The following is a 13,403-nucleotide window of genomic DNA, read 5'->3' as shown; positions in this document are numbered from 1 at the left end:
GCTTTGAGTCACGTGCATTTGATCTAGATAAGATTAGGCTCATCTCCCAGGGCAACAACCCTCCAAAAGATCACGTGCACACAGTCCCACCCATTTGAAAATTGGCAGATTTTCAGTGTCACCAACCGGCTACTCTCTTGAAAAAAATTGGGCCTTTACGAGATTGAAACAATTAGTCTGTTACAAATACCAGTAATACATATCAAAAATGGCCGGTTCAACTTTAAAAGACGTTGTCACCCGTGAATACACCATCAACCTCCACAAGAGAGTATGTGATTTTAGCATTTAAAGGGGATATTGGCAAGACTGGACAGACAGGCAAAAGAAGCCAACAAGACGGGGGACAGAGAAAGCAGCCAACAACCACCACACCAGACAAAACGATCCTATGAATGAGAATAACGTTGATTCAATGTTACTGTTACTGTTTGCACTGTTATATCGTCTTATGACCGCGATCCTGCAACCGTTTGTCCAAAGCCATGCCTACCACCACCTATGTGAAACATTCACTCGAACACTTACTAACTATTCTTTTTAGTTGCACGGTGTCCAATTCAAGAGACGTGCTCCAAGAGCCGTTAAGGAAATCAAGAAGTTCGCCAAATTGCACATGGGAACTGAGGATGTCAGACTAGACCCAAAGTTGAACATTGAGTTGTGGAAGAGAGGTATCAAGGGTGTTCCATACAGATTGCGTATCAGAATCTCTAGAAAGCGTAACGAGGAGGAAGATGCCAGACAGAAGTTGTTCTCCTTTGTCGAGCCAGTTAACGTTGCCGACGTCAAGGGTTTGAACACCGTCGTTGTCGAAGACGAAGAGTAAGTTTCTATAACGAATAGGAGAAGTTAGGAGCGGTCTGTATTGTGCACCGGTAATATACAATATTATCATAAAACAAAAGAGAATTTCATTGTAGATGGACTGAAGAATGTTGGGTGTTGGCGTAGAGTACAGCTAAGGTCATGTTAGGGATAACGAAGGCTAACTGGGCACCAGATCTCGAGCTACTAAATGCCGGCACAATACTTCAGCCGAGTCCCATGACCCAACTCTACAGAGCAAAATAAAGAAAACAGATCTATTTGAACCAAACTATAAACTGACCATCACAGCAGAACTATCTTATACTGAATTCCAGGTTAGAGTCAACTCTTGGGTATGCTTTGCATCTACCTAGCCCAGGATTCCCAGTAACACGATCAGTGTAACTATGACTATAGAATACCTTCATTACAAAAAAGAGAACTCCAAGACGGAGAACTCGAGATATTTTGCTCAATTGGTAAAAATGAAAAAACTATCATCCTTCGATACACTGGGATCCAACAGGGTGCGTAGAAACATAAAGTAAAGGAGACTTACCAAAAGTTCAACATGGTCAGAATAGTCATATTCAGACAGAGCTGTCAATTCATTATTCAGCTGACTAACAGCTTCATGTTATTAAGGCTTATGGGGACAAGAGTAACGAAAGAAAGAAAAAGAGTGCCAGACTTGAAGCCCTATGAAAAATCTCCTGGGATTGCACGACCATCAACCGGTCTTTTTGAGTCCCTCATATTGATCGCTTTTGTTTAAGACCGGAGTGAAAAATACCACAAAAAATTATAAACTAAACAAAATTATTCCAGTATGCTTACTGTAAAGCACATAGCTCAATAAAAAATGTAAAACCGATGCTAATGAGCAGAATTGAGTTCATACAAACCAAGTCCCGGTCAATATGAACATCCTCCCAAATGAGTCCTCCTAAATATGGGCAGAACTCTCCCTGTCCTGTCTAAATGGAACTGCAACTCTTGTTCCAAACCCCGGATCACCCCTTCTCTTCAAGTCAAATGTCTTATCAAAAAATTCAATCAGTTGAACGAAACTTTTCAGCTCGTTCATCAAAATATGCGTCTTCCTAGGTAGCTGTCCATCTAGCATGCAGCTCAAGTGATGCTGAACCAATCTAAATGGCAAACCATAGGCTGTAGAAAGATCCCAGAACTTCTCAACGGCTCCCCACGGAGTCTTTTCAAATCCTGAATAAAGTGCAGGGTTGCTCAGAATACCCCGAACTGACATCACACCCTCGCATCCAGTGTACTTGGAGATGCGGATGGCATCTTCCAGCGAACGACAGTCTCCGTTAGCCACCACAGGGCAGGAAACCGCTTCTTTCACTGCTTTGATCTTGTCAAAGTCAGCAGCCTCAGAAGAACGGGTATTTTTGGTGCGACCGTGCACTGTGATGAAGTCCACTCCAGCAGCCTCTATCTTCTTCGCAAATGCCACAGTCTCCGAAACGTCGGCATGGACTCTGATCTTCACCTCAAGACATATCTTGTCCCCGTAAACGTGTTTGACTGCTTTCACCATTTCGGCAACTTTGTCTGGTTGCGACATAAGTGCAGCACCTATTCCCTCTCTGATCTGCTCCTTGATAGGACACCCGCAATTTAGACCAATGCCGTCCACGTAGGGATGTATCATCTCCACCATTCTCAAGAGGTCTTCAGTGTTGTTTGTTCCTATTTGAACGATCAGAGACCTATCTTTTTCATTCGTACTGAAATCGCTGTCCCTCGCAAAGCCATTTCTCACAAACTCACGTGCTAGAATCATTGGCGAGTATACGATATCGCAACTATAATCCCTCACTAACTCGCGGAAGGGTAACTTTGAATATCTCACCATGGGTCCAGCTATAAAAGCAGGTCTTCCCTCTTCGCTGCACCGTTGTAGTATCCGTAAAGGATTGTGGTCTATATTGCGAACCGGTAACCCAGCCAGATTCGCTGTGGGTGCACTTTCAGCCATGGTATGGTCTCTATAAGTCTATGAGTCTATTCAAAGCAACAATATGAGAAAACGAAGCAAACCAGCAGCCAAATCAACAAAGCAGAACCATAAAAAACACGGAGGATACTTGAACAAGATAAGACTTCGATATCCAAAAGATTTTGGCAGATATTGTACTTTGACTCTTAGAACTGCCTAATCGAGCAACTCGATCCAGCGGGCGCAATTCCTGAAAGAGGACCGCTTTTTGGTCCAAGTACACGACCATGTATCTCGAAATTTTTCAGACTGGTTTGGCATGCGGCTCAGAAAGACGAACAGGAAGAAACAGCAAACCCCTAAAATGGTTGAAGAGACAAAGAGAAGAAACTCTGAAGCAGAGACAGATGAATTGGCCGCTAAGAGAGCCAAAGCAGATGCTGAATACAGAAAAGGTGTGGCCCCCATCAAGGCCGAGTATCTGATCAAGACCCCAGTGCCGACCACTCTGACTTACAATGACGACGAGGCAGAATCGAACGGTCGTTCCACAGAGGATGGGGAATCCAACAAGGGAAAGGGAAAAGGTAAGAACAAGAAGGGCAGAGGCCAAAACAAGAACAGAGAGCTGAAACAGGACCATGAAGAGGTCAGATTGTGCCCAGCATTGGCTGATCCCGACCACCCCAAAGAGTGCCGATTTGGACCCGAAAAATGCCGCTTTGTGCATGATGTTGGAACTTATTTGTCTTCCAAACCAGTTGACATCAGTGGGATTTGTCCCGCCTTTGAGGCTATTGGCTATTGCCCAGCTGGGCTGAAGTGTCGTTGGTTGTCGTCTCATTACGACAAAGATGCGAATAGATTGATCACAAATCCGGAGCAAATCTCTGTTTACGGGGAAACTGGTGGCGAGGCCAACCACATTTCCATGGATTCCAGAACACAGTTACAAAAGAAGAAGTATATTTTTGATCTGGCTGAACAATATATTCCATACCTTGACTCTATTGTCGCTACCGTCAAAGAGAAGAGTGCTGAGCGCGACGAGGCTGAAGATGTCAATGAAAAGAGAGAAGAAACTAAAGAAAAGGTTGCTGAATTCATAGAAGCTCCATTTAAGGCCGCAGAAAAGAAGAAATTGAATCTCAAAGGTGCTAAAATTGTGTCCCCATTGACAACCGTGGGAAACCTTCCGTTTAGACGTCTGATGAGAACTTTGGGAGCAGACATCACTTACTCGGAAATGGCTATGGGAATGCCTCTTGTTAATGGAGCAAAATCTGAGTGGGCACTCCCAAAGGCTCACAAGTCTGAATATCCAGGTTTCGGAGTCCAAATCGCTACATCCAGACACTGGCAGGGAGCCAAGGCTGCCGAAGCAATCAGTAAGTTGACCACACATGTCTCTGAACTTAATTTGAATTGTGGATGTCCAATTGATTTGCTGTTTAGACAGGGTCAGGGTTCTGCACTTATGGACCAACCAGCCAGACTTTTGAGGATTTTGAAGGGAATGAATGCCTGTTCAGGCGATATACCTGTTACTGTCAAGATCAGAATGGGTACCAAGGATAACCATCCCACTGCTGAGAACTTGATTAAAAGGCTTGTTGCCGAGGGAGATGTTGGTGCTATTACTTTGCATGGTAGATCCAGACAACAGAGATACACCAAGGAAGCAGATTGGACTTACATCTCGCAGATGGGTTCGGTTGTGAAAGAGGCCAATGTGCTTTACGACGAGCAAAAGGATGTCAGGGATCGTGACCCGGTCTACTTGATTGGCAATGGAGATTGTTTTTCGTTTGAAGACTGGAACAAGGCCATGGCTGACCCGGGCATTGATAGTGTCATGGTAGCGAGAGGAGCTCTTATCAAGCCTTGGATTTTCCAGGAGATCGAGGCCCAACAGTACCTGGACATTTCTGCTACTGAGAGATTGAGTATTCTGGAGAAATATGCCAAGTTTGCAGTGGAGCACTGGGGTTCTGATGAATTTGGAATCAACTCCGCTAGAAGATTCCTGTGTGAGTTCCTATCGTTCACGCATAGGTACATTCCAGTAGGAATCTTGGAGCGTCTGCCACCAAAGCTGAATGAAAGACCAATGCCATGGAAGGGAAGAAACGAGCTTGAAACATTGCTTGCGTCCACCAATTTCGAAGACTGGATCAAGATCACTGAGATGTTCCTCGGGCCCACTGGTCCTGGTTTCAGCTTCACACCCAAGCACAAGAGTAACTCTTATGAGGCTGCGAGAACGTGAAAACCTACAAAACAAAAACAAAAATAAAAACATACAAAAACACTTGCATATTTCGCACAGTTCATAAACTTACCAATTTTACTTAGTCTCTCTCGACTTCACCTCCTGCGTAACGGCATCGTAGTCCTCGGTCAGGTTCGCGGCCTGGGACTTCAGTATCTCAATTGTCTCCGTTTTCTCGGCCAACTCTTTCTGCAGTTTGGCAACCTCATCCTTATCGGCAGAATCCAGACTGTCCAGCTTGGATTTGCCGTCAGTGGCTTTCAATTCTTCCTTGACTGAGATCAGTTCAAAGACCAAGGCATATGTCCGGGTCAAGATCAACGTGAGAAACAGGGTAAATCCACACAGATACATATTTCTTTGTGCATAGAATCGTCTGGCCTGAATCTCAGAACGGTCGCCCATTCCCATTGCAGCGGCCACGCCTGCTGTGGCTGAGTCTCCAGAGACCGAGAGCATATCCAATTCGTTACCTACACGGTACACTCTGTTGAGAGCATCCAGGAACAGCACCAAGATGAAACCCAAAATACACTTGATGGCAATTTGGACCTGCTGAGAGCGGAATGGAGTTCTCAGAGTCTTCAACACCTGCTTCTTGGCCCTTCCAGGCAATGGGAAAGAGAGAGCGGCAAATAGAACCATTTCTGTGACCAAGAGGCCAAAAACCTAAGGAGTTAGTACGCGCTTACCGGCTTATAAAGCGATGCAACATACCAAGTTGTAATATAATGCCATTTTGTGATTAACCAATTGTCAATTATTTAAAAGCCGGTTTAGTTGAGGAGAAGGTCTGTAAAAGAGAGCAATGAAGCAATCGAGTTTCACCTGCTACGTAAGTTGCTATGAGAGATGGGCTGGCCTGGAGTTGGTTGGCGTACTAAAGATAAGGTGCGGCTCAAATAAAATTAAATTATTCATATTGAATAGAGCCCATTGGTACTACCTTTGGTAGAACCTTTTGTAGCGCAGAAGAAAGTCATATGCCATGTCTTTTTGATTGACTTACTATATAATCACGGCTTTTTCAGCAACATCCTGGCATTACTCACCGTTTCAGTGCTAATATCTGGCAAAAGCTCCTTCTCGAACTCCAGGGTCACCATTGGCAAAGCATTGAACAATATATGACTGCTCGGAGTGTTTCCAATTGGATCAATGATGTTTTGGGGTAGATAATCTGCATTTCGTAACAGAAAGTCCTCCCTCGCTTTCGAGTCGTCCTCTTCGATTTGACTAATAGAGCTTTGGAGCGATTTCACCAGCTCTGCAATCCTGTTATTAACATGATGTCGTCTGTCGATCTCCAACACCAAAGAGTTATACGATCTCACAAAATTCGTATAATAATCTATCAAATCCAGCACCTGTTTGTGGAACTCTTCCGCTCGTTTGATGTTGGCTCTTATGGGCTGAACGCCTGCCCTGAAATCTTTCATGTAATGGGCCTGCAGTTTATTTTTCCCAAAAGACTCCAGACTCTGCACGTACTCCTGCACTTTTGAGTTGAACTTTTCCGATTGCTCGCAAATGTTCAGTATGTATTCACAGTTCTGGGATATCTGGGCCCTATCGTCCTCCAGGATATCCAGTACCGAAGGAAGCTCGTTAACATCATTCTGTAAAACTGCGAACAATTCCTGTTTCTCCTGCTGAGGAACTTGCGGCGATTTAAGCAGAACGCTCCCCTTTGAGCACTGGTCGTAGTGATTTGACAGACTTTTCAGAAGAGACACCATATCCAGCTCGAGCTCACTATTCATTTGGAGCAGCTGGTTGATACTGTCAGCATCTTTATCCAAACTCACATTTTGAGGGTCCTTCTGTTTACGTGACCAAGGTAAAGAGGCCGAGGTCATGAACAGTTTGTGTAAAGAGTCCAGGTCATGCTGGAACGAATCGATATCCGTATTGAAGCTTTGGAGTAGTATATCAGTACGTCCTCCGTTTGACAGAACGTCGTTCTGTTCCAGAATTACCTCGATATCATTCACCATATTTTGTATGTCCTCGTCAGAAATGAAGTCAAACAACGTGCCCGTTGTGCCGGAATGTTTGAAACTGGCCTCAACCTTCACAGTCTTCAAAGAGTGGACTATATTTGTGAGTCTAGCAGCATCTCTTTTAAGCTTATTGCTGATCGCACTCTTCCTTTCCATCAATTGCTGCAATACCAACACCAGCGAGTCCTTGAGAATTCCCAGAAGCCTCAACTGTTGCTTTGTGGAGTCGAACAGGTACACCAACTTAGGGAGCTGGTTGTCTCGTTTGGAGAGCCGTTCCGTAGATGACAATAAGTGCTCATTAGCCCTGCCACAAATTATTTCGGCTTCAGAAAGCCTTTGTCGTGCATCGATAACCCAATTCGATATATCTGTCGGTATTTCCATAGCATGAGGTACGGCTTGGATGGATTGTGGGAAGAAAATCGGATACACTTGAACTCTGAGGCATCTTATCGATGAGCACCATGCCTGCGCCGCACGAAGCTCTTTGGAGGTTTAAAGAGAGATGGCCAAAAGGTCGATGAAGAAAGGTAGAGCAACACTTTCTTGAACCAATTAAACGCCATTACGGAAGAATTGCTAAATTCAGGCCCAATTATTGAAAGATGTTTTTTGAATTTTTTCAATATCTCGGTATTTCAACAAGATTCTCGGTAAGGCTTATCGGTATAGTTGGAAGCGTACACTACCTTCTTGAAGAAACCCAATTCATCCGCACGATCTATCATTGAGTTTGTTTTTTCTCAGCTCCACGTGCTCGTCAATGGATGCTTTTATTTGAATGCAATTTACGTTAAGCAGTGCGTCGGTGTTGCCGAGAAAACGAAGGACGGCTGACTCTGATGCCTCTAGCGGTTCTGATGCCGAGCCTCTTGTCACGCCGTCGCGCTTCATCAGCTTTGCGCAGCCCGGTGCTGGTGGGAAGAATAGTGGATCAGAAGAGGGAGATGGACCGCGAATGTCTATGGTGGTAGAGCGTATGGAGGAGAACGATTATTCTGACTTGGAAAGAGAGGACCAAGACACAAACACAGGGTTCAAAGGGTCTTTCAGTAGTTACATCATACCAGAACAAGAGGTTTCAGAGCAGACTAAGAAGTATGGTATAGGTGCCAAGTTGCTCCAGAAAATGGGATATGTGGAAGGGAGAGGTCTGGGTAAAGATGGCATGGGAATTGTGAGTCCCATCGAAACTAGTCTACGACCAAAAGGCCTTGGAGTGGGTGGTGTCAAAGAGAACAAGGGACTTGAACAAGAGTCAGCCTCTAGCGACGATGAGGATGTAACTGCCGATGATAGATCTGCATTGACATTCCAAAAACGAACAATACCTGATCTGTTCACAATTATAGAGATGGCAGAGAAGGAGGGGCTGGCAGTTCCCCATGAGATCAAAGAGTTCTCTGATAAACATGCTTCCGAAACCAACGAGCTGGTGAAATCTGTACAATTGCATATGCTGGACATATTCGATGACTGGGTCAGTTTGAGGAACGAAAAGAGCAGCAATGCTCTCAGTTTAAAGCAAAGCGAAGGAGCACTTAAAAGTTCACAGAGGTCCATAGAGGTACTGGAGATTATGATCAAAGCCGCTGAATGGACATCCTCGTTGGATTCAGATTATCCTGATGTGTTAAATGAAGTCTTGGATATGATTGGAAAGACCGTTGACTCTATTGATTTGACTTCGGAGCTGAAAAATTTGGTGGAAGAGGGCATTGTTGCCATGATATATCCAACATTCAAGGCCATAATCGAAGCATGGATCCCGCTTGATCTCGATAGCACAGAAACCACAATTGTCAGTATCAAACTGATCAACGATGTTTTCAACAAGTTTTCAGCGAGAGCTACGGAATTCTCCAACCTTGAGTTTCCCACAAACTCCGATGTGTTGAGTCCGCCAGAAAGCATGATTTCCATCGAATGGTTGAGCAAAATATCGCAAACATTTCAAGAGTCATGGGACCCTCTAGTCAGTGTTGATGCAGCCTTGGCGTGTGTTTTGGAATGGCGAGACGTGATGCCTGAATCAATTATGAGCATATTCTATTCCGAAACGCTGGTTCCGGTTCTTCTGAAAACTTTGAAGGGATCTGAGTTCTCGAATTCTGGAGTCGGAGCAGAACTGTGGCTGATTGACTGGCTGGACATCGTTGGTGATGCGGGAATGCCTTTGGTTTCTGAGGTGTATCAAGAATATGTCGCGTATTTGACAAAACAGTGGGATTACAAGGTTGAAGATCTACCCGAAGAACTGACTGTTTCATGGAGAGATATTCTCGGAGATGACCAGTATTCTCTTCTCTTGATTGATGGAGGACTTAAGAGGATTGTCACTGATTTGCGTTTGGAGCTTGACTTTTCAAGCCTCTCATCTGCCCGGAGTGCAAAACAGATCTTGGGCGCAATTTCGAGGCTGCAGTTGGACTCAGCAGTCATAGGAAAGTTGGTACAGATAGAGATTGTGGCCTCTCTCTATAGAGAGGTCAAGAATGCGACAGTTACGCGTATAGACTGGAGCGATCCCGTGGTCAAGAACATTGGTTTCTGGTTTCTTTGGCTAGAGGAATATACCAAGTATCCAGAGGTTCAAAGTGGGTTAACTGAATTGGTGGACATTATTAACCGCAAGACTGATCTTGGGATCAGGAATATCAAGCATCATGCAACAGAGATTCCACTTGAAAGACCCTCAATATCCACAGTCATAGAAACGATTGAGGGGGTTTTCAAGTCTTCGAGTAATTCAGATGAACAAAATCAGGGCTCAATCCATGGGGTTACCACCTCCCAGTTTAAAGTGACATATAAAGATATCGTCAACGAATACTGTTCCAGTGTGGGGCTGTTCTTCAATCCTGATAAGAGCGTCCAATCGACTGAATCACACAGATCCGTGTACAGGATCTCCAGACACTCAAACGGAGCAGGCGGAATAATATGCTACATTCATCAGGATGTGCTATTTGCGAATTTACCGGGATCCAGCGAGTATGAGCCCATAGGGTTGGATGAGCTGCAACAGTTGCTGGCCAAGGATACTTGAACTACACCTCTGGATGCCCTGAACTTTTTTGGTGTGTATATAAGTGTATGAATTATGTACTATACCGACACGATGACTAGATACATGTTCCTATTGGATTTTAATGGGTCGGCACTATTTGTCGTTGACTTTCTCCACAATAGTCTCGGTGATCTCAGTGATCGAGTCTGAGACGGCTGGGACAACCTCAGACACGGTCTCGGAAACGGTCTCGGAAACGATTTCAGTGGCAGCAGGAGCAGATTCGGAGATCACGTCGACAGTCTCCGTAATAACTTCGACTACCTCCCCAGATGCTGGTGCAGGCTCCTCTGAGCTGGGCTCAAGCGAGAAGTCATCATCGTCTCTCAACTCTTCACTGTACACTTCTGGGTGCTTTCTGAAACACTCCTGCATTCCTTTGAATTTGTCGATGCAGTCATAACCCTTTGGGTCAGCCTCAGAGTAGACGAAGCATGAGAACGCTGCCTTGAACTCCTCTCCACATGGACCGTCGGCCATTCCACCAAGGCATGGACAGTCCCAGTTGATCTCACCAGTCTCGGGGTTGTAGGCACCTTGGGCAGGGGGGTCAGCACTTTCAGCTTGCTGCTCAACGACAGGTTCTTCTTTTGCCTCGGAATCGGCATACACCGGCGTGGCCAAGTAATAGGCCGAGAGAGCTCCAACAGTGGCCACTGGAGCAACTAGGAAAAGCTTGGACGAGCGTGCTCCAGTCGTCGTAAAGGAGCTGTATTGGCGTGAAGCCAACCGGGCACCGGATGAGGTCAAACGAGCAGAACGAACCAAAGATCTCACAAACATGTGGAGTTTATTATAGTTACAGTTTGAACTGATTGTAACGGCGACTTTTCAAAATTAGTAATGTGGAACGGCGATGGCCTCGGGTATCGGGGTGTGCCGCTCAAAAAAGACATCGCGAGAATTCAAAGTCGAATCTTTTAGCAGAGGTTAGGCTTTGATAAGACCTCTCGATATCTTGCATACACAAAAATTATCCGACAGCGACTGTCAGTTGCTATCATTTGACGTCATGGATTATCAGAATAGAGCAGGATCGAAGAAAGGTGGCGGTGGTGTTGCCGGAGATGAAGAAGCCAATAGACACAGAAGCGAGCGTATACGACAGTTACTTGGCTCCAGCATAGATATCGCCAACGATCCTTATGTGTTCAGAAACCATCTGGGAGTGTTGGAGTGTAAGCTATGCTACACTACACATAATACAGAAGCATCATACATTGCGCATGTTGGCGGAAAGAAACATCAGATGCAGTTGATGTATAGAGCACGGTCAGACCAGCAGAAGACGGAAGCAGATGGCCTCAAGACGTCTGGTTTGGTGCTTTCGGATATAAAGAAGAGGAAATACACATCTATAGGAAGACCTGGGTATAAGGTGACGAAAATCCGTGATCCTGTGACTTACCAGAAAGGACTGTTGTTCCAGCTCAGCTTCAAGGAGCTATCCGAAGAAGTTAGCAAGCCTCGATACAGATTGATGTCTAGTTTCGAACAAAAAGTGGAGACCCCACCGCAGAAGAATTTCCAGTACTTGGTGATATCTGGGGAGCCCTACGAGAATGTATCGTTCAAAGTTCCAGTTGGAGCGATTGACAGGTCCAAGGAGAAGTTCTGGGACTACTGGGATCAGGATACCAAAGAATATTTCGTCCAATTCTTTTACGAAAACTAAATGGAAATCGAGGAATCTCGAATACATCGCTATTGTACACTAATCTATCATTAACTCACATTATCAACCCAAGCGCCCTCCGTAATCTCCTAAACCATATTGAGAGTCTGAGTAACATCATCCAGATAAACCTGCAGACTTGACCTGAGGGTTTCCAGTTTCGAGCCTGTTTTCTTGAAGGCTAGCAAATATTTATCTTTCAACTCCTTGGCCAGTCTTTCGAGATGTGCAGCTTCGGACTCGATCGCATTTTTGGCATCTGTCCTTCCATCAAAATTCGTCTTGGCTTCGTTAAACTGCTCCAGGGCACTTTCCAGTTGTGTGTGCCAAGTCTGAATTTTCATGTCCACCTCATGCATTACTCTCTCGGCTTCCTTTGCTTGCATTTCCAACTTGGATTTGAATGTAGATATCCGCACTTCTAGCATCTTGTGCTCCGTCTTTGCCTGATTCACCTCGTTCGTGGATTGTGCAAGTGCCTCGGTGATTGTTTTGTCGCGGCTCAACAGACTGCGAATTCCGTCTTCGGGTTTGACCAGTTGTTTGATGGAGTTCGCCAGAGACGCAAACGTGTTTAGCGATTCTGTTAAATTGTGAGATTTCGTTCTGGATTCAGCCAGTTGCAACTCCAAAAGTTTTTGCGAATCCTCCAGCTCCTGGAGACTGTTGACGAGCTCCTCTTTCGATTGCGTGACAAAGGATCTTTTTAATCCAACATCCTTCTCCAATTCCACCAGGATTTTCGAACGCTCATCAACAGTTTCCACAAGCTTCTGTCTCTCCTGCCTGAGCTTGTTTTTTCTAGTTAAATCGTCGTTAGACTGAATCTTCTTCTCCTTCAACGTGTGCACTTTGGCGTTGTGAAGCTCCTTCAAACTTGGCAAGTCGTTCTCTTTGTCCTCCACAAAATGCTTTAGCTCCTCCAAATTTGCCTCCACCTTGTTCTTAGAAAGTACTATGCTCTCCAATGCTTCGCTCGAGGTCACCACTTTGTTCAGATCCTTATGCTGGGCCAACTCTTTGGCCATCCTCCGCTTCGCGTCAAGAAACCTCGAGATCACTATCAACTGATATTTAAGCCTGTCACTTTCTGGACGAAGCAAGTCATGGATAGAAAATTCGTCGTAGTTCAAGCTTGCCAGAAACCGTTGAATCAGTCGCAGTTTTGCAGTTCTTTCAGTAAAGGATAAATACGCTGCTGATTGATAATAGCCAGCTTCATCCTCCAATGGCTCGCGATATTTCTGCAGTTTTAGCTGAACATCGAAGTTGAGAATTGAGTCAAATAACTTGGTCACAAACAGCTGGTTGGGTCTTTCAAGTTCTGCAATCGAAGACGGGATGTTGTTTTCGAGCAGCATCCTGTGCAGCTCCTGGAAGCTGGGTTCAGGCATCGATCTTACCATGGACGACCTAATCGACCGACGCCCCGAGTGTGATGATGACATTAGTTAAAGTAGTAGAGCAACGGGTATAGAAAGATAAAATGGTAAAGAAGACGAAACCAAAGCTTTTGGAACAAGACGCGGGTCATTTTGAAAAACGTAAACAACCCCAGTATACATTTTTGTGCGGGGAACGACATTGGTTTTGTTTGGTACACTACA

At 45.0% G+C, this 13,403-nt stretch overlaps 9 protein-coding genes across 9 annotated transcripts, besides 1 other annotated feature; 4 read left to right on the top strand and 5 right to left on the bottom strand.

The window, feature by feature from the left end:
* Positions 1 to 208: 208 nt before the first annotated feature.
* On the top strand, positions 209 to 829 carry KUCA_T00000669001 (uncharacterized protein; the record flags this gene model as incomplete). The annotated part of the gene is made up of 2 exons (XM_022605230.1): positions 209 to 271; positions 545 to 829. The coding sequence occupies 2 exons, from the start codon at positions 209 to 211 to the stop codon at positions 827 to 829; spliced, it is 348 nt and encodes a 115-aa protein (XP_022456719.1).
* A 927-nt stretch (positions 830 to 1,756) lies between these two features.
* Positions 1,757 to 2,812, bottom strand: KUCA_T00000668001 (uncharacterized protein; the record flags this gene model as incomplete). The annotated part of the gene is made up of 1 exon (XM_022605228.1): positions 1,757 to 2,812. The coding sequence occupies one exon, from the start codon at positions 2,810 to 2,812 to the stop codon at positions 1,757 to 1,759; it is 1,056 nt and encodes a 351-aa protein (XP_022456718.1).
* A 325-nt stretch (positions 2,813 to 3,137) lies between these two features.
* KUCA_T00000667001 (uncharacterized protein) lies at positions 3,138 to 5,042 on the top strand (the record flags this gene model as incomplete). The annotated part of the gene is made up of 1 exon (XM_022605227.1): positions 3,138 to 5,042. One exon carries the CDS (start codon positions 3,138 to 3,140, stop codon positions 5,040 to 5,042), a length of 1,905 nt encoding a protein of 634 aa, XP_022456717.1.
* A 78-nt stretch (positions 5,043 to 5,120) lies between these two features.
* On the bottom strand, positions 5,121 to 5,690 carry KUCA_T00000666001 (uncharacterized protein; the record flags this gene model as incomplete). Its single annotated transcript, XM_022605226.1, has 1 exon — positions 5,121 to 5,690. The coding sequence occupies one exon, from the start codon at positions 5,688 to 5,690 to the stop codon at positions 5,121 to 5,123; it is 570 nt and encodes a 189-aa protein (XP_022456716.1).
* A 51-nt stretch (positions 5,691 to 5,741) lies between these two features.
* Positions 5,742 to 5,783: a sequence feature (Short protein (KUCA_T00000665001, CDK24699.1) was converted to a misc_feature.).
* A 278-nt stretch (positions 5,784 to 6,061) lies between these two features.
* Positions 6,062 to 7,435, bottom strand: KUCA_T00000664001 (uncharacterized protein; the record flags this gene model as incomplete). Its single annotated transcript, XM_022605225.1, has 1 exon — positions 6,062 to 7,435. The coding sequence occupies one exon, from the start codon at positions 7,433 to 7,435 to the stop codon at positions 6,062 to 6,064; it is 1,374 nt and encodes a 457-aa protein (XP_022456715.1).
* A 397-nt stretch (positions 7,436 to 7,832) lies between these two features.
* Positions 7,833 to 10,100, top strand: KUCA_T00000663001 (uncharacterized protein; the record flags this gene model as incomplete). Its single annotated transcript, XM_022605224.1, has 1 exon — positions 7,833 to 10,100. One exon carries the CDS (start codon positions 7,833 to 7,835, stop codon positions 10,098 to 10,100), a length of 2,268 nt encoding a protein of 755 aa, XP_022456714.1.
* A 114-nt stretch (positions 10,101 to 10,214) lies between these two features.
* On the bottom strand, positions 10,215 to 10,904 carry KUCA_T00000662001 (uncharacterized protein; the record flags this gene model as incomplete). The annotated part of the gene is made up of 1 exon (XM_022605223.1): positions 10,215 to 10,904. The coding sequence occupies one exon, from the start codon at positions 10,902 to 10,904 to the stop codon at positions 10,215 to 10,217; it is 690 nt and encodes a 229-aa protein (XP_022456713.1).
* A 229-nt stretch (positions 10,905 to 11,133) lies between these two features.
* Positions 11,134 to 11,796, top strand: KUCA_T00000661001 (uncharacterized protein; the record flags this gene model as incomplete). Its single annotated transcript, XM_022605222.1, has 1 exon — positions 11,134 to 11,796. One exon carries the CDS (start codon positions 11,134 to 11,136, stop codon positions 11,794 to 11,796), a length of 663 nt encoding a protein of 220 aa, XP_022456712.1.
* An 89-nt stretch (positions 11,797 to 11,885) lies between these two features.
* KUCA_T00000660001 (uncharacterized protein) lies at positions 11,886 to 13,244 on the bottom strand (the record flags this gene model as incomplete). The annotated part of the gene is made up of 1 exon (XM_022605221.1): positions 11,886 to 13,244. One exon carries the CDS (start codon positions 13,242 to 13,244, stop codon positions 11,886 to 11,888), a length of 1,359 nt encoding a protein of 452 aa, XP_022456711.1.
* Between the last annotated feature and the right edge of the window lie 159 nt (positions 13,245 to 13,403).

The sequence above is a fragment of the Kuraishia capsulata genome, genomic scaffold (assembly GCF_000576695.1).
Source record: "Kuraishia capsulata CBS 1993 genomic scaffold, Kuraishia_capsulata_scaffold_1, whole genome shotgun sequence".
Taxonomy (NCBI): domain Eukaryota; kingdom Fungi; phylum Ascomycota; class Pichiomycetes; order Pichiales; family Pichiaceae; genus Kuraishia; species Kuraishia capsulata.
Note: the sequence above shows the minus strand (reverse complement) of the source record. Positions and strands in the feature narration are given on the sequence as shown.